Source organism: Passer montanus, unplaced genomic scaffold, assembly GCF_014805655.1.
Source record: "Passer montanus isolate IOZ18808 unplaced genomic scaffold, ASM1480565v1 scaffold55, whole genome shotgun sequence".
In the NCBI taxonomy this organism is placed as follows: domain Eukaryota; kingdom Metazoa; phylum Chordata; class Aves; order Passeriformes; family Passeridae; genus Passer; species Passer montanus.
The window spans coordinates 346211-364913 of record NW_024370485.1 but is presented as its reverse complement, the minus strand read 5'-3'; the positions used below and the strand labels follow the sequence as shown (position 1 = coordinate 364913).

Here is an 18703-nt window from a genome sequence, read left to right as displayed (position 1 = left end):
TGCATACCCCAGGTATGTTAGCTGGTGCCACCATCCTCTGTGCACGTCTGTGCATCCTGTGCCGTCACCTGGGCCAGCCAGGATATTGGCAACCCACATCTACAGCATCCTTGCATTGTTATGGCTCTGTGCTCTAGTCCCCAGTGGCTCCTTTCAGCAGCAGGGGTTCCTCAGGCCAGCTGTGCAAATCTGCCATAGCTGCTGGCTTGTGTCACTCAGCCTCACCTGGGACCTGGGAGCAGGAAATTTTGTCCTCCATTCCCAAAGAAAGAAGGAGCATTCATTGGGCTGCTGGGAGTGATTTATGCAGGGAAATGCAGTGAGTGGGATTACTCCAGCACCCAAAGTTTTGCTTGCCCTGGCAAGCAAAAGCTCAAAGCATAGGCGTACCCTGAAAGTTGGTAATTCTCTGGGGATCTAAGTTAACTTTTAGCTCTAAGGAATAGATCAGGACATCCTGCAAATATCCTGGGTCTTCCTGGGACATTTCATCAGACTGCAATTGCATCACCGTTCTTTTCCACACCAATACCAGCCACCCAAGCAGGAGCTTTCTGGCTCTGTTTCAGACAGAGGACAAGTCAAGAGTCCTTTCATTCAGCCAAGTAACAGAGGCTGGGATGCAAGTACCCTAACTGGGGAGTCTCACTCAGCAGGGACATGCAGTGAATAGGATTACTGCTGTGCCCAAAGTTATACTTGGCCAGGCAAGCAAAGACTCAAAAGAGCAGGTGTAGTCTGAAACAGATACATTTTCAGGACTTGGGGCTGTGAAATGGAAATGACAAGGGGCTGGGTTGCATACAGTGAATAGGATTACTGCTGTGCCCAAAGTTATACTTGGCCAGGCAAGCAAAGACTCAAAAGAGCAGGTGTAGTCTGAAACAGATACATTTTCAGGACTTGGGGGCTGTGAAATGGAAATGACAAGAGGCTGGGTGGCATGGTATGATGTGCCACCCTCGGCTGCATGGCTCACATTCCCTGTCCTCTGGCACATCACAGCCATAGCTCCAAACACAGCTTAGAAACCTGCTTCCTCACCCCAACTCCCTCATGGGTGGGATTTCCCTGTAAACGAACACAGCTGAGCTGTGGGGTAGCATAAAAACCTCTCCACTGCAGCTGAGGGGCTTGGAGCATTCAGGAAGAAGTTAAACTGGAGGGAGGGGAGCCTGCAGTCACAGGGGTGCCCTCTCCCCTGCTCTGTGTTCTCCTCTGCATGTTGCCGTGCCTGCGTGGAGCTCCACTCTGCCCATGACTCAAGGCTGCAGTCACAGGGGTGCCCTCTCCCCTGCTCTGTGTTCTCCTCTGCATGCTGCGTGCCTGTGTTGAGCTCCACTCTGCCCATGACTCAACACAGAAACTGAGCAAAAGAAGACAGCAACCAGGTGAGGGCTGCATTAGCGAGAAACAAATTGTTCATCTCTTCTAGCTTACTTTTTGTGCTGCTCAGTCCTGACACAATCAGAATTAAGCCAGGTATTTTCCATGGCTATGAAGGACTTTACTGTCAGCAGTGTCAAAGGCTTCCCCAGTGGAAGTGTGTGACAAACTGCACGGCTGATGCTTTGTTTTCCTGTTGTTCCCCCTGGGAGCTGCCTCCCTCTAGCACTGGGCAGGCAGCAAGGAGCAGTGAGGTTTCCTTTACAACAGGGTAGGTCTCCATCCACCTGGCTCCTGTGCCAGCTACCCTGCCAGGCTATCTGGGAATAATTAAAGGTAAATGCTGCCTGAAAACTGAGAGTGTTTCTCCTCTGTGGGATCTGTGCAGCCAGAAAGACCTCAGGGGAGAAGGAAATAGTCACAGATACTGAATTAAACTGTATAAAGAATCAGAGAAGGTACTTATTGCTGGAAATACTACACAGTATCAGGTTGTTTGTTGGGTTTTTTTTGTTTGTTTGGGGTTTTTTTGTGGTTTTTTTTGGTTTTTTTGGTTTTTTTTTTGGGTTTTTTTTTTTTTTTGGTTGTTTTTTTGTAGTTTTTTTTTTTTTTATGTTTTCTGTCTCTTTGCCCTTAAGGAAGCAGAGAACTCACACTGTCCTGAGCTCTGCCTTCTACCAGCATTCTCAATGACTTGATGTGGGTCATTGGATGGTGATTCCTCCTCCACTTCCCTCAGCCCTGGTCACCTGAGATCATGCAAGCATTGTCCCTGCCACACTGTAGGTACTGTGGGTGCCTGTCTCTCCTTTTTTTTGCTCCCACTTGCCCACCAAACCATTCATACTCTCATCCCATCCCACCAAAACACCTTTCTCCTTTCCTCCTTGTTTACTGTGTTGCCCTTCAAAGTCTCTTACAGTGAGGAAGGTGTAAAGTGGCAAGCTGAATCCCTCTCGATCCTGAAAATGCCACAAAGCTGGCAAAAGTAAGAAACAGTCATAATAATGATGATAATGAAGAAGCAAAAGAAAATCAGAATAAGGGAATGAAACATCAACTTGGATGAACACCCAACAAGTAATCACTGAACTTGCGTGGTGAGATATAAATTGTTGCACTGGAATATGCCATTTGAGGGGGAAAAAACTAAGAGAGGAAGGGAAAGCATTTCAAAAATTCAAATAGGTTTTTTTTTTTTTTTAAATCACACCCAGTGTCCTTGGAAGCAGGCAGCACAGGCCTGACCAGGCAGGTCTGCATCACTCCTGCGGCTCCTGCCATGGAGCAGGGCACGGGGCCATGGCCATGTTGTGGAACTGCCCATGCTGAGGGGCTGCTGGTGGCAGAGGTGGGGACGGTGCTGGCCAGGGGCAGCAGTGGCCATGGCACCCAGCGTGGGAGCGAGCCGTGCAAGCCACAAGAGCCCCATTGTCGCAGCTGGAGGCGGGCTGGCCGGGCAGGGCTGGAGGTGGGGGCTCAAGCATGTGGCTGACAGCAGCCGCAGGGAGCCCCGCACCCCGAGACAGCGCAGGCTGACAGCCGGACAGCCTGGGCCCCAGCGCGGCCTGGCCCCGCCGGCCCTGCCCTCGCACCTCTGCTGCCGGCCCACAGCCATGGAGGAGGAGATCGCCCTTCCCCGCAGCTGCCTGTCGGCCCCGGGCAGCCCCAGCGGCCCCGGCCGCAGCCCGGCACCCCGCTCCCCGGCACCCCGCTCCCCGCTCGGCCCCGGCCCGCGGCGGCCGAGGCGCCCCAGCGGCACGGCAGCTCTGACGGGGCCGAGGCCACGCTGGTGGCGAAGATGGGGCTGTCCTGCTCCCCACCACGCTCCGGTGGGTCTCCGCTGACGGGATGGGCTGGGCTGGGCAGAGGGAGGGAGGCACCAAGGGGTCACTTGGGATGGCATGGAGCCCAGCACGGGGCAGGAGCCTTCAGGAGAGGTAGGGTGCTGAGAGGGAGGACGGGGGCTCCCTCCCCTTGGAGTGATTTCCTCTTGACCCACACCAGAATCACGGGTGGGCAGCAGCTGGTGCGAGGACAGTCGTGTGTTTGGAGCCTGGCAGCCAGCAGTTGTGGGCACCATGTCAGGAGATTTTCTGGGTGCCGGAATGCCTGTCTGTCTGTCTGTCGGAAACCAGTCTGTCCACTGCTCAGCCTACCCGGGGTAACTGCTGACAATTAATTCCACATGTTCATGTAACCTGCAGTGGGTACAGTTTTCTTTTTGTCCCAGAGCACTGCAAAAGGAGGAGCCCCAAACCCTTGCCAAGTCTGCCAGGCATCCCACAGCCTGGCCCCCACCCAGGGGGGTTGTCTGGTGGTGGAGGAACACAAGGTGCTCCTGTCATGCCCCTGACTGGAGGGTCAGAGCATTCCCAGATGCTGGTTGGTGCCCCAGCACAGCATGACAGGGACACAGTGCCTGTTTCGGCCAGGGCTCACAGATGCAGGAGAAGGAAATGCAAAGCAGGGAAAGGGCATCCCCATCCAAAGATACGAGCAGCCAGAGGCATCCACATGGCTCTCCAGGCACAGTCACATCCACAGGGCACATGGAGGTGCCTGCCAGAGCACATGGGGATGTGACCTGTGTACCCCAACCTGGTCCAGGTGGGAGGACCTGTCCCTGCTCTCCCCACACAGGCACACACATGTTTGTACACACGCACGCAGAGGGGCCAGCGCTGGCTCTGCCTCTGCACCTTGGGCTGACAGCCAGGAATCATGGTGCTGGAGGAGAAAAGGTTTCTCACACCTTCACAGCAAAGCTCAAGGGCAAATCGCATTTGATGAACCAAAACAATTTCCTCCCTCTGGGAAAGCAGAAGGAGATTTTGCAATCACCTGATCCTACGAAATACCTAGGGGCAAAGAGCACCCTTTCTCAGCCCCGCCGGATCTAAGCAGTGAAGGGTTAAACATGCCCCTCCCTGAACAAGCGGAGATGCTGAAAAGGCAGGGGAATTGGGAGGGAAAAGGGCAAGAAAAGGCCTGTGGGGTGTAGGTGTGCAGTGAGGGCCCCTCCAGGACATGGGGGCCCCATCGGCAGCGGCCCCTCCAAACCCGAGGCCGTGCTCCCCCCGCGAGTCCGGGAGGCTGCCGGGGGCCTGGGATGGAGCCGGGGGCCTGGGATGGAGCCGGGGGAGGTGCGCGGGGGGAGATTTTGCGGAGATGTTTAATATTCAGGTCACATGACGATGGCAGCAGGAGCAGCACCAGCATCCCCGCTCTGCTGAAATAGCCACTGGAGAAGGAAGGGAAGGAGAGAGGGGGGAGAAGAGGACGCAGGGAAGAAAGACAAAGGTAAAAGCAAGTGGAGCTTTGTAGCCCACCGTGCTGCTTCATCAGCGTCAGGCAGGAAAAGTGGGGGTAGACCCACCCCCTTGGGAGAGGATTCGGAGACAAAGGAAGCTTCATGTTCAAAGGTAGGATGCTCCGGGCTTGGCAGGGCTGGGCAGCGCCAGAGGGACACCGCTGGGGCTTTTTGTGCAGGCATCCTCTGCCGTGCCCCCACGCTGCCCAGCTCTGGGCAGGGGGGAGGGATAGCCCCGGAGGGCAGCAGGGGAAATCGGTCCTGGCTTTGTCTTTCCTCTGTTTTTTTTCTTTGTATGAAGAAGGAACAGGGCTGGTCGTGGTGCTGATGGGGAATAGCTAGTGCCAAGCACTGCTTTGAAAGGAAGGGATAATCCAGCTGGGGAGTGCCCACAAACTCCTCAGCACCTGGCTTGTCCCTTGGCAGTGACAGGCAGTGGGGGTGTCCTGTGCCTCTCCCTGGGCATCTGCACAGGAGCCAGCAGGCATGCGGGCAGGGCACAGGCAGCTGTGGTGGTGTGGTACCATGGTCCAGGGGTGCTCAGCATCCTCTGGCCTTGTGACACAGCTGTGCCACCCAGGGGTGAACTGGGACACGGGACAAGGATTGTACGGCTGGAGAGCAGCACCAAGGCCATGGCTGGGGCTGTGGTGGCTGCGCTGGGGTGCACCCAGCTCCTTCACCTCCAGCTTCTGCATCTCCAGAGCGGCTTCGGCACACGCTGCCCTAGATTTCACTGCAGCCGGGCTCTTGCCCAAGCCCTTTGCAGAGTGCTGAGGGGAAGAAAGGCTGCTGTCGGGAAGGCTGCGGCAGCCCAGAGGATTGGGATGATCTGCAAGCCAGGCAAAAAGACCTGGTAAGAAGAATGGTTTTGTTCTGTACTCTGATGTCAGGCAGTGCATCCGGCAGGGCTCAGCCATTGCCCACCACAGCTGAAAGAAATGCCCTGGGGTCATCATGGGAGCTGAGGAGGGAAAGGTATTTTTTCAGTGGAGAGATGCTCAGTCCAGCACCTCTGCAGATCAGAAACAAGGAGCAGGTCCTGATGTCCATGAGCTCCAGGGAGGCTGTACTGCTGAAGCAGCCGCTTGCTTTCTTTCCTAGGAACCGGGCATCACCCTTTGAGGGCCTGCTTCTGCCAGCCGCCTTTAGGTTTTGAACCCATCCCTCCTCCCTGTTCCATGGTCTACAGGGTGTGGGACTGTGGGTCCAGGACCATATGGGTGGAAGGGGCTGGGGTGAGATGTGTGTGAGGATCACTGCCTCCAGCTGCAGAGGGACAACCTTGTGCTACACCAGAGGAGAGCAACAGCAAGGCCATCCATGTGTTACCTGGGGGTTAAATAGCTTTTCCTTGCTGGAAGCTGGTTTGTGGTGAGCACTGTTTGCAGCTCTCCCTCCCTCTTGCCAGACAAAGGATGGGAAGGCAGGGGGAGGGGATGCAACTGTATCTGGGTTATCAGGACATAGGAGATGTTGGTCCCCATACCTGAGCCCCCAGGGGACCTGCAGGGCCACCTCTGTCCCCACACAGGTCCTGGGAATGTCAGAGCATGGAGGGTGCTAGAGCAGTAGTGGTGTCTGCTGCTGGCCACATATGCTGGCCTTGCAGGAAGAGGCTCTGGGGTGGGTCAATGGGGGTCAAAAGCAGGAGCTAGCTGGGACCATGAGGACCTCTCTGGGCACTCATTCTGGTTTTACCTGTCCCTGCCTCAAAAGCGGTGCCTTCCCTTGGTCCAGTCACATGGAGCATCTCCTGTGAGCCAGACATTATTCCCTAAGTGCCCAGCCCAGGGCCACCTCCTGCCGGATCTGGGCAGCTGTGGGGTATCACCAGCTACAGCCCTCTTAAAGGAGCTGCTCTTAGCACACAGAACAAAGCAGCAGGGAAAAGGGGGGCCTTGCAAACAGCAGATGCAAGTGGTTAACCTTGGCTAGCCCTCTATTCATTATCAGCTGTACTGGCTGTAGTGCCCTCTTGCTCATTCATTACAGGGGACAGCTGCGAGGGCTGCGGGATGTGCCCAGGACACAGAGTGCCACCCCCTGACCAGCCACTCAGCGTGCTCAGGAGGCTTCCTAGCACCATTAGCTGTAGTGCACATAAAACAGAGCCACTCCCAGGAGAGCAGGCAGGCATGTTTCATGTCTCAGGGTGCCTCTTACGGGTCTGCTCCTGGTTTTGCACACCCCAGCAGGCTGTTCCTCAGCTGGCTCCTTGAATTCACCTGTGGGAGGCAAAAAGTGAAAAGTCATGCAGAAAGATGAACCCTGGGCAAATTTCGCAAAATGGGGGCTTCCCTGCTGAGGCTGTATGGGAAGGAACCCCACACAGAGAAGAAGGCAAGTGACCTAGAGGAGAAAAGCAGGTGGCTTTCTCCTGGTCTCAGGGTTTTCTATAGCTGCCCTAGAACCTGAATCTGAAATATCTGCCCTAGTCACTGCAAGCTCCAGGCTCCAGCAATGAAGCTTGCAAAGGAATGGTCTTGTACTATGATGTCCACAGCAGTTAGCAACATCTACTGGCTCTGGGCAAGGCTTTCCTTGGTGAGATTGAGGGATGACTTATGAACCTCTTTGTGAGCCTTGAGGCTGACAGCAAATTCCCTCCTTCCTCCTCCCTGTGTAAGAACAAGGGTTGAAGGAATAAAGGAGAGGGCAACAGATTCCCTGAGGACAAGCTACCCCCCAGGCAGTGAAAGGGTCACAGCCCACATGTTCTGCACCCATCCCATGCAGCTGCTCAGCTGGGCTTTCTTCCCATCTTGACCTGTTCCCTTCCACCTTTGGGATTTATTTGCCCCCATTTCTCCAGTAGCCAAGTGCCTCACTGGGGCCACAGCCCCCTGTCCCTAATTCCCTCATCATTCCATTTCTCTCTCTCTTCTCCCAGTCTTAGGCCTAGGTAGGACCCCAGCAGGGCTGTGTGGGGTGTGTATGGAGAACGCTGCAGCAGCATAAGGGACACGGCACAGCCACACAACCATGACAGAGGTGATGTGGGCAGCCTGGGAGAGCACGAGTGAAGGCTGGGGTGCAGGAGAACTGGCTGGCCTGGCCCCCTGAGCTGTAGCAGAGAGATGGGCTTTCCTGGCTCACATCAGCTTTGATAAATCTGAAAAAAGACAACGGGAGCCTCAAGGGGTGTTTCGTCAGCAGGAAAGGCACATACTAGTTGTGATGGGTGTGAGAGAGGATTGCATCTGAGAAGCACTTGGTGTGGCAGGCTGCCTCCTCCAGCAGCTGCCTGGCAGCATGAAGGGCTCCAAATTGCCAGTCTGACTCAAGCAATGGTCCATCTTGTGCTCTGGTTCCCCCAGGGTGCTGCTCGCTGCCTCAGGAGAGGGTGATGATAGTCCAGGGTGCCTTCACTCAGTGGGGAAAAGCAGGGGGGGGATATCCTCCCACTGACCTCTCCTGTGTGGGCAAGGTGGAACAGAGGTGACACAAGAGCCTTCAGATGTCAGCCGCAGTGCTGTACATGAGTGGCTGTGCTGCCATCATCTCACACAGGGGAAAACTTCTCTCAGTTTAATATAAAAGACTTCCCAAGCAGTAAAAAGGAGCTGGGTGGAGGCACCCTTCTCCCTGCCAAGGGTGGCCCTTTCACAAGGCCTTTCCTTAGCACGTGATAGTGGGATATTATAGCTTATAAAATGTAAAATCTTCACTGTGTAGAGCAGCCCTTGTGTCAGCACTGGAGCTTTTATGTGGGAGTGTCAGGCAGGGTCCCCATTCAGCCATGGAGCCTGCTCCAGCCTAACCCTGTCCTTGAACAAAATCTCTCTGACCTCTTCTCAGTCTGTCTCTGCCTGGCTTGACTAAACTGTGACAGGAGCCCCAGATTGGTGCCATCAATGTCACCAGTCCGGTGACTTCTGAATCATTTTCCTTGTGAAGAGGGGCATGTGTCACCACCAAATGGCAGTCGCCAGCCTAGCTGTTCATGTCCTTTTCTGCTGCCAGTGGATTCTGATAAGTGGAGAAAAGAACTCTGCCAAAATGATGGAAAGGGATAATTTAGTATGAGGTACTTGAACTGAAGTGGCATCCAAAACAAATGAAGTACTTACCAAGCAAAAATGCATTCTGTCTCTGTCCTGGAAAAATAACCCTCTAATGAGACAAAGCATGGGGGAGTCAAGTAATTAGAGTGGGAGAACCTCTAGTTTGCAGCTGGCTTGTATATGAAAGGTATTTGATTCCTATCCCCTTCATCTTCCTTTCTAGATTCATCCCTCACACCTGCCTTCCCCACCAATTAGAGCTTTTCTTCCATGCCCTGTCCTCTCCCAACCTCCGCTTCCTCCCAGCGGGTGGGAGCTACTCATTAATGAGACAGAGATAAATGGGTGAGGCCTGCCCCTAGCAATGTGTGCCATCACCAAAAAAAGGGTGAGGGAGGCGGAAAGCCCTCGGGGTTTTCTTTTTAGCCGATTGTTTTACATGGAAGAAGTGAGGAGGGAAGCAGAGAAGAGGAGGGAAAGATGCAGATAATTAATTTTCTGATCATAATGATTAGTTTCCTGAGCATGACAAAAAACATTGGTCTATGGGTGGCATGCAAGCACAGAGATTATGGCCATGCTTTCACTTCCACCACTGTCTTCATCTGAGGAGCTCAGCCTGTGCACCACAGTCAGTAATGCAGCCACCCGTGGCAATGGCCAAGCATGCAAGTCCTCATGGTACATCCCAAACTCTGTTTCAATGCCAGAACTTGACACATAATTTTTTTAAGTCTGTTCCATCACAAATTTTATGGTGAACTTGGAAAGGCAAAACACCGGTGATCCTGTTGAAAACCAGGAGACAAAAATAAGGAGACACACCTGGAGCTTTGGGCACCTGATTATCAGCCCAGCCTTGCTGCCCCTGCTCCTGCTGTTTGGAGGGAGCCATCAATACGCTGCATTCTCAATGATCCCCACTTCACCTCCTCATCTGGAGTGGGACATAGCAGAGTGTGCTGGAAACTCAGTAGATGTTTCTTTCTTTCTCACCATGATGAGTGTTACGACTAAAATCTTGACATTCAGTTATCCTCCACAGCCCTTGAAAAGGCTGCTCAATGCTGCCCTCAGCCCCTGTGACAGGTCAGCAAGGAGGCTGTTGTTACACCTCAGTGATGATTTTTCAATCTCTGTCCCCATGCAGGATCAGTGGAGAGCAAAAACGAAGCAGCCATGTCTGAGCTGGTCCCAGAGCCACGACAAAAGCCAGTCGTACCAATGAAGCCCATGGGCATCAACACCAGCTTGCTGGGCTACATCGGTATTGACACCATAATTGAGCAGATGCGCAAGAAAACCATGAAGACAGGTTTCGACTTCAACATCATGGTCGTAGGTAGGCAGAGACCAGCTGAGGGACTGGGAGCCATGGCCAGGGTCTGTCCCAGGGACTGAGGCCAGGTGGGAGAGCAAGCCCTGCGGGGAGGGCATGAGGGAGCAGACAGAAGTTGCTCTGAGGGAAAACAGAGCCTGCACAAGGCAAGGAGACACCTCCAGCCCCTTCCCCTGCCAGGCTGGCTGTGTTCCTTGGGCCTGCTGTCATTCCCAGGCTGTGGGAATTGTCACAAGCTTCCTTTCTGCAATCCTCAGGTCAGAGCGGACTGGGAAAGTCAACGCTGGTAAACACCCTCTTCAAATCCCAGGTGAGCCGCAAATCTTCAGGCTGGAACCGGGAGGAGAAGATCCCCAAGACAGTGGAGATCAAAGCCATTGGGCATGGTAAGAGCCAGGCTGCTGGGGTGGAGGCAATACTGATGCCTCAGCATAGTCCTGCAGAAGATCCCAGCAGTCTTTTGGTGTTAGGCAGCCCTTTCTCCATAGGAAGCTAAAGGACAGTTTTAGATGGCCTCAGAGACAGACAAGGCTTTTCTTAAACTGAAAGGCCCCTGATGCCACTGCCAAATAGAGAGACTTCATCACCTGCAGACATTAGTCTGCAGTTGTGCATTAAGCCTTGTTGTAAGTCATTTCACCTGCATTACATTTAATAAGCTACACAAGTTGCTTTGTTGGGTCCCATCCCAAGCCTGGTAGTGCACACCTCCTCACAAAGCATCAGCACAACTCCTACAGTGGTGCAGGGTAATGAGCATCATCTCAGATTCAGGAGAAGTTCTGTTAGGGTAGGTACTGCCTTTGGGCCACAGACCAAGCACAAATCCATTTTCTGGTGACAGACTGGTGTAAAGTGGCTTTTGTGTAGATATTACCAAAATCTGGGGTCAGACATGGAAATGAGGGTCATAACTGTTGAGGCATGACACAAGCTGGCCTGGTTATGCTTGCTGGGCAGGGATGAGGGCAGAGCTCTGTTGTTCCCTTGTGGGACACAAAGACATGTTTCATGTCAGAGCAGGTCTCCAGGGAGGATTATGATTATTTGCAATTTTTCCCCCAGTCATTGAAGAAGGTGGTGTCAAAATGAAGCTGACAGTGATTGACACACCAGGATTTGGGGACCAGATCAACAATGAGAACTGGTGAGTTTTACAAGGTCAAGGCCTTGTGTCCCAGAAAGGGCTGAAGTTAGGATGGTATATAAGTGACTGTAATCTGCTTGGCCCTTGAAAGCATCTGGGATCCTATTGCACTCATTGGAGTTCATAATGGGGCTGTGGGATTGAAACCATGGGTCTGTGTGTGTGATTGGGGATATGCACATATTACATGGTGAATGCTTATTTCTGTGGCCAGTTACAGGATCTCTCAATGTGCTGTGCTGATGGCGAGATGCTTCAGGTGGATTTTTAATGCCTGAGACTGCTTTGCTGCTGTCAGAGCTGGGAACACTGTAGGCAGGAACACGAGGAGATTTGTACCTGTCTATTCATCTCTCTTTCCCACTTCAACAGCTGGGAGCCTATTGAGAAATACATCAACGAGCAATATGAAAAGTTTTTGAAAGAGGAGGTGAATATTGCAAGGAAGAAACGAATTCCAGACACGCGTGTGCACTGCTGCCTCTACTTCATCTCCCCTACGGGGCACTCGTATGTACACAGTCCCTTCTGTCCTTCCCCCAGCCCTTGGTACCTCTGTGCCAGATATATACCCTACACTGCTGCACCTCAGACATGGATCCAGGGATCCTGCCAGCAGGACTGGGCACTGTTTAGCTTAACTTTGGGAGCTGTGGGGCTTGAAAGGGTCTAAGCTTACAAGAGCGGGAGAAATGCCACTGTGTTTTTTGGGAGAGGACAGAATGGATGGGAAGAAGGAGATGAGAACATGGTGGCAGCAAGCAGGGTGTGTACAAGGGAGGGTTCACTGGTGCCCTGGTGCTTGGACAGTCATTAGGATGAAAGGCAAGGAGGGTAAAAAGTGACCCGTTCCCTCTTGTTCCTTCTTGGGCTGCAGCTTGCGGCCTTTGGACCTGGAGTTCATGAAACATCTCAGCAAGGTAGTGAACATCATCCCAGTTATTGCTAAGGCTGACACCATGACCTTGGAGGAGAAGACCGAATTCAAACAAAGAGTGAGTATCTCCTCTTCTGGATGGGATCCTTCCCTGCCCTGGCTTGGAGGTGGGAGAAATGAGTGGTATCCTTCTTCCTGGGATTGCAGTGCAGTCCCCAGGGTGTGCACAGAGTCCAGTGCTGGGTTGCTGGGTTAAGTCCTAAAGATGCAGCTGTTTATATCTCTGAGGGCATCTGTTAGAGAAGAGAGAAATGTGTGTATCCTTGTGACATCTTGTGATATGTTCTGTCATGGGAACTGGAGAGCCAGACAAGTAACTGAGGTTGGGAAGAAAGACTCATTGCTGCCTTGTGTCCTCACTTTACTGTGCACTTCCTTGGGACAATCCCTCCAGCTTCTGCCCACTGGAAGGGTGTCCCAGATGTGTTTGCCTGGCCTTGCTAACTGCCTTTCCTTCAGGTTTGTGCAGCTTTGTGCTCCAAAATGTCTTTCTGCTTAGGTGCGCAAGGAACTAGAAGTAAATGGGATCGAATTTTATCCCCAGAAAGAATTTGATGAGGACTTGGAGGATAAAACAGAGAACGACAAAATCAGGGTAGGAAACATTTTATTGTGGGAGGAGAAGGGTGGATGAAGAGGGCACCACATTTTGTTCTGCACTTCAGTATTATTGCCCTCACACATAAGAAATAAACTGCTCTTTAATCTCCATTCCTGTGGTAATTGCAGTCTCTTTCCAGGGATATCTGTAAAGCAGAGTAAACCTATGCTGCACAACCCTATGGATTGCAGAGTCTCCTGCACTCTGTGCTCTGGAAACAGATAGTTTCTCCCTGTGCTTAGAGATAACTGGGTCCACAATAGCTTCACCTACTGTCCTACTTCCCTGGAAAGCTGCACACTTACTCCATTTCTGGCTTTCCTCAGTATAATTTCAGCCATTAAACTTGATGAATGTTCATGTGGCTTATGGGGAAGGATTATTTGAGTCCATTCTTTCTATTGTAAAGAACTACAAATTTGTCAATAAATATTCACCTCAAACTATCCATATGAGCAGCTCTGGGCTGACAGACCCTCTGTTGATTATGCTGAGGTACTTCTCTGCTCATCCCCCTCCTCAGAAATGCTGCAGAAAAGCTCTGTCCCAGCTCTGGAGCCCTTGGCACTGCTGCAAGCTACCCACACAGCTTGTTGGGGTGCAAGGACACCTGGAAAGCAAGAGTCCAGAATTCTAGGGCTATCCCTGAGGGGTGAAAAGGACAGCCAGTGAAGTTTTGCTCTGGAGAATCTCTTCCCTTGGAGAAGGCCTTGTGTTTGTTGAGCTAAGAGGTGGAAAGGTGGATGGGGAACCATGGTGGTGCTGGTCTCTGGAATGGGTTCAATGGATCTTTCCACGTGTCTCTCCCCAGCAGGAAAGCATGCCCTTTGCAGTAGTGGGCAGTGACAAGGAGTACCAAGTGAATGGCAAGAGAGTCCTGGGCAGGAAAACACCTTGGGGAATCATTGAAGGTAAAAGACCTCTTGCTTATGGGAGCTGGAAGTATTGCCTGCAGATCACATTAACAGACAAGGGTCCAGATAGCATGTCCTGTGGCTACCTTTCCATCCCATTTGTGACAAACTGCTTGAAACCAAGCAAAAGGAGAATTCTCAAATAGCTGTGCCAGGAGAAACTGCCATGGTCAATATGGTGCCACTGTCACCACCTGGCAGAAGCCGGAGCCACTCTGAACACCATGGTGTGTGAAGCTAAGCTCCTGAGGTTGCCTTGGTTTTCAAATGAAAATTCATGTGTGACTGCTCAGCATCTCTTAGTGTGTCTCCTCAGTGCTCAACAGCGTGGCGTTCAGACAACTGCCTGTCCTTTCTGAAGCACTTGGAACCTGCCCCCATGGCAGTGACTTTCCTATGCTCTGTAACCATAAAGGGGCTGTTGAAAAAATCAAATGTAACAATTGCTTGCTTTCTTTTCAGTGGAAAACCTCAATCACTGTGAATTTGCCCTACTTCGAGATTTTGTCATCAGGTAAGGTCATGGTCATGCACCAGTTTGCTCTGGATGAGCCAGGAGTCTTCCTGAGATCCAGTCAGAATGAAATAGCCCCTACTAAAAGGGAAATGAAGTAAATTTCAGGCAGTGGAAGCTTATGTGGTGTAGGGTTGGATTGAGTTAAAGTGTAGATACTATAGTGCCTCTCTTGGTGACATGACCACTGTGTCAGGTAGGTGCTAGTTTTCATGTGTGAGCTGGACGCCTGGAGAAAAGCAGGATGCTACCACCCCTCTCAACGCTGCAAAAACTCCCATTAAGGGAGTTTTAAAAAATCCCATTGTAGTTGCAAATCTTTTATTTGCTGCTGACAACAGGTCAGTAATAAAGAGGTCACTACCACATCCTAGATTGTGTTTCCTTCCAGGTTGAAGGATGTGCTGGAACATATGAGTTGGAAGTGAAAATCTTCCTATTCAATTAGCTTTCATTGTCCTGTCTGATTTCTACTCTGTTTCATGAAGTTGCCTCAGCACAAATTCTGTAGGAGAGCTGTAGATCCAGGGTGACCTCTCTTCCCTATAAAAATGACAAAAAATAAGAAAATAACAGAAACACAGTTCAAAACCAAAGCCCTGTGGCTCATTCCACTTGTGGGTATGGTGTTATTGAGAAATTTGGCCAGGTACAATGCTTTGACATCACCCTACTTTCCCATTTTTGTTTTGCAATACCTTCTACAGCAGAGGTGCTTTTCCAAAGTCTTTCAGTAAAAAACATCCTACCCAAATGATCCTCCCAAAGCCTATAACAATCCAAGCCCCCAGGCTGTGTGTGGAGGTCAGGGATGATGCTCACAGCAGTGTTGTGCAGTGAACCTGATACACCTCCTGATGCTTCCTTGCCTCACCACTGCTTCAGATAAGCCCCAGTCTGCAGTGACACACCAGGGTGGCCAGTGGCTGGGCCAGCTGCACAGGTGAGAGAAGGGCAGGCCACTGGCAAGCACAGCCAGGAATTTTAGCCCATGTCCTGCATCCTGCCTGTGTGCTCTCAAATGCTGACACTCTAGCTCTCAGTTGTGTATGATGGCACCCATGCTATCCATGCAGAAAGAGGGGTAACAATAATTAGTTTGACTGACTGAAAAAATATTCCATTTATTTTGGGGAATAAAATTATCATCAGAAGAATAATCCTTACTGTGCTGATATTGGCTATCATGTCCTCTTTCCCAACCCACTTTATCCCTGCAGGACCCACCTTCAGGACCTAAAAGAAGTGACCCACAACATCCACTATGAGACCTACAGGGCCAAACGGCTGAATGACAACGGGGGGCTGCCCCCCATGACTGTGGAGACAGAGGAAAACCACGAGAGTAACCTGTGAAAGAAAGAAAGAAAGAAAGAAAGAGTAACCCCTCCACAGTCACCTGGTGACTCTGGCTAGACACCCCCCCCTGCTCCCCTTGACTGAGCCGTGGGCCTGTCCCTGCAGCACGTGGCACGTGCTCCGTGGAGGGACAGGATGCAAGTGTGAGTGCGTGGGCGTGCGTGTGCCTCCCTGTGTGCCGGGAGGGACAGGGGCATGGCCCCCATCCTTCCCACAGTGTCCCCATGCTCGGTTTGTTCCTGCACAGTGGACTGTCCGTCAGCTTCCTTTCCCTCGTTTCTGTGTCTCAGCTGTGTATCTTGCCTGGGGGAAGTAGTGTTGGGGGGGAAGGATTTCTAGGGGCATGGATTTTGGAGGGGGGAGGTGTGGGGCATGCTGTAGTCCTGTTTTTATCACTTGGACACATGGCAAGGAGAGACTCTGGGAGAGATGCTGGAGTCAATGCATGCATGTTTCAAGAGACGTCAGCAGAGATTTCTCTTGGATCTTCCATGGGTGTAAAGGCAGCTGGTTGGTCTGAGGGCATGGTGGCCTGGCATTTTATCCCCTTTTCTTGCTGTGGCTTCCCAAGGGGAAATGGCAGCTTGGAATAGGGTAGATGAGAGAAGACTGGCACGTTTTGTGGTTCAGAGCAAGTGACTGGTGGGAGGAGACAGAATTAGTTCTTGGCCTGTAGCATCTGTTTGAGAAGCATCAAAGTACTGGGGGAAAATGGATATAGTTTCCAAAAGAAGCAAAACCCAGGGGGAAGGAATGTGTTCCTGCTGCAGAGGGTGCATTTGCCCCATTGCTGGGGTCACCCCATGCCCCTGCTGCCATCCCCCACTGCAGTGGTCCCTCTCCACCAGCAGCAAGCAGGTCCTGGCCAACCCTTCCCCACAAGAGCACGGGGACACAGTGCCACAGGGGTCCCTGCTGGGCCTCCCCAGGGACAGCTCTGCTAGGCATGGCAGCCAACCCTTCCCCACAAGAGCACGGGGACACAGTGCCACAGGGGTCCCTGCTGGGGCCTCCCCAGGGACAGCTCTGCTGGGCACGGCCCCGTGGGGATCCTGGAGGAGTGCACACAGCCACGGATGAGAAGCACTGGGCCGGGGTGGGGGCACAGGAGATACCTCTTGCTCATTCTCCTCAAATGGCTGCATTTGTTACTGCAGCAGTGCTGTTCCTCTGCTCTCTTACTGCCCCATGTCCTCCTCCACTCCTGTGCTTTTGTCCTCATTCCCTTTTAGACCTCCATAGCTTTTTTCCTTCCTTTCTTTCCCTGTCTCACTTTCTCTGCTTTTTATCCTTTAAGTCTCTCCCTCATTTCTCCAAGAACTTGAAAATTCCTCTTCTCCAGGCTGTTTCCTCCCTCTCCCAAGCTCTAACACCTTCTTAACAATGTGCTTTTGTGTCCTGTTGAGGAGCTGTTGTTTTACCTTTCCCTGGAGGGGATGGGGAGGGAAGGTAAAGACCTGTGAGCACAGTGAAGAGGCACAGCTTCACTGAAGGCTGTCTAGCTGGTGTGTCAGCTGTGTTCTGGGTGTCCCTGAGCGAGGTCAGAAGTGTCAGGGAGGGGGGAAGGCCAGAGATGTCCTGAGCTTGTCTCTGCATGTCACGTGGCTGGCAGGGGCTGTCCCCTCCAGGAGAGTTGCCAGCCACACTTAAAACACACATGGGAATGCCATGGCAGCACTGCCAGCAAGGGGAAGTGCAGGGGCTTGGGATGGGGGTTGGAAAGGCTGGCACGGGAGGGAGGAAGAGGAAAACAGCAAATGAGCAGCAGAGGAGGACTCCAGTCACACTTGATGTTGGCTGAGGGAGCTGCATGGGGGCCAGGGCTGCAATGGGGCTCTCCAAGCCTCAGCAGAACTGTCAGGAGCATCTGTCCATCCTGTGGCTTTCTCTGGGCTGTCACTGCAAAGCAAAGGCTCTCTTCACTCCCACTCCCACCTGTCCACGCACATCAGCCATTCTCAGCACCACCAGGGCCATTCCAGCACTCCCATCCTCTCCCCAGCCACGTTCCTGGTGCCGTGCAGCCTGGCACACCCTCCCCCTGCACCAGGCTCTCAGTCCTGCAGGGAACAGCAGCCTTGTCACCGGTGCCAGCAGCTGTACCACGGACCCCTGCAGAAACCATCCTGCCACACTGCCAGCCATGCTCAGCCCAAGGACATGGACTGTACCATGGACCCCTGCAGAAACCATCCTGCCACACTGCCACGCTCAGCCCAAGGACATGGCAGACGTGAGCCTCATCAAAGCACTGCCAGGGCTCTGCTGCTCACAGCACTGTCACCCTGGGCTCAGAACAGGGATGTTTGTGACTGCTGGCGCAGACGTGAGCCTCATCAAAGCACTGCCAGGGCTCTGCTGCTCACAGCACCGTCACCCTGGGCTGCAGAACAGGGATGTTTGTGACTGCCGGGCCCAAGCAGGCATTAGGGCAGACACACAATGCTGCCCTGCCTGAAGAAAGCAAAGCAGACCCGTGCAACTGAAGAGAGAGACCTTCCTTTGCCTGCAATGTGGATTTCAAGGACGAGGTTGTGTGTTTCGCCCTATAGGTTTAGGAACTTTTATTTCTTTGTAATAACGTGGTTTTTACACCCTGCTCTGTAATTTCTTGTCGGATCACAGACCACATCGAAAGGATCCGTAACAGCTTGTGACAAAAACTCGCTCAGGTACTCCTCACTGCCATCTGCTCGTGCCAATATCCTGCCAACACGCCGTGCACCTACCAGGAAGTCCACAAACGGCAAACACATAAAAGAAACAAAACCCCACGCGGCATGACAACGGGAAGAAGCCTCTGTGAATGGATGAGCCGGGAAAAGTCTGACTCGAGCGCCACCAGCTGAGCTCCAGGACGGGCACAGCACGTCGGCTGTTCCCTGAGCTATCCTGAGGGATGGTGCACAGGGGCAGAGTCCAAACCTCACACCAGCGATGCCCACTCCGCGCGTCCGGCGGCTCCCACGCTGTTCAGCACAAAAGCCGTTCGCCAGAAAAACTTTACTGAGCGCGGCAAATCCCGGACAACTTCCACCGAGGCAACCGCGGCGGCGAACGGGCGCGGTTGCACGGAGCAGAGCGAGCCAGAGGGGCGAGCAGGGCCCCGGTGCCCGCGGTGCGTTGCGCGGCCCGTCCCGCCGCAGCGGCGGCCATTAAAGCACCGCGCGCCGCCTCGCTTCCGCC

General features: G+C 52.7%; 1 protein-coding gene across 5 annotated transcripts; it reads left to right on the top strand.

The window, feature by feature from the left end:
• The first annotated feature begins 1290 nt into the window (after positions 1 to 1290).
• On the top strand, positions 1291 to 15943 carry SEPTIN3 (septin 3). Of its 5 annotated transcripts, none has more exons than XM_039725472.1 (10): positions 1291 to 1391; positions 9857 to 10048; positions 10303 to 10431; positions 11111 to 11192; positions 11565 to 11702; positions 12070 to 12187; positions 12629 to 12724; positions 13545 to 13641; positions 14107 to 14158; positions 15379 to 15943. In XM_039725472.1, exons 1-10 carry the CDS (start codon positions 1316 to 1318, stop codon positions 15512 to 15514), a joined length of 1116 nt encoding a protein of 371 aa, XP_039581406.1. In that variant the 5' UTR covers positions 1291 to 1315; the 3' UTR covers positions 15515 to 15943. The 5 variants fall into 5 exon arrangements, with proteins under 5 accessions (XP_039581406.1, XP_039581405.1, XP_039581408.1 ...); XM_039725471.1 differs by having other exon boundaries at positions 1292 to 1391; positions 13542 to 13641; XM_039725474.1 differs by lacking the exon at positions 1291 to 1391 and adding an exon at positions 4557 to 4689 and having other exon boundaries at positions 13542 to 13641.
• Positions 15944 to 18703: the final 2760 nt, after the last annotated feature.

Excerpts from the sequence above, each read along its gene's own strand:
- SEPTIN3 (XM_039725471.1), top strand. The coding sequence starts at position 1,316 with ATGCTGCGTGCCTGTGTTGAGCTCCACTCTGCCCATGACTCAACACAG. Across the intron at positions 11,193-11,564 it reads CAGATCAACAATGAGAACTG|CTGGGAGCCTATTGAGAAAT; the intron begins GTGAGTTTTACA and ends CCACTTCAACAG. Across the intron at positions 11,703-12,069 it reads ATCTCCCCTACGGGGCACTC|CTTGCGGCCTTTGGACCTGG; the intron begins GTATGTACACAG and ends CTTGGGCTGCAG.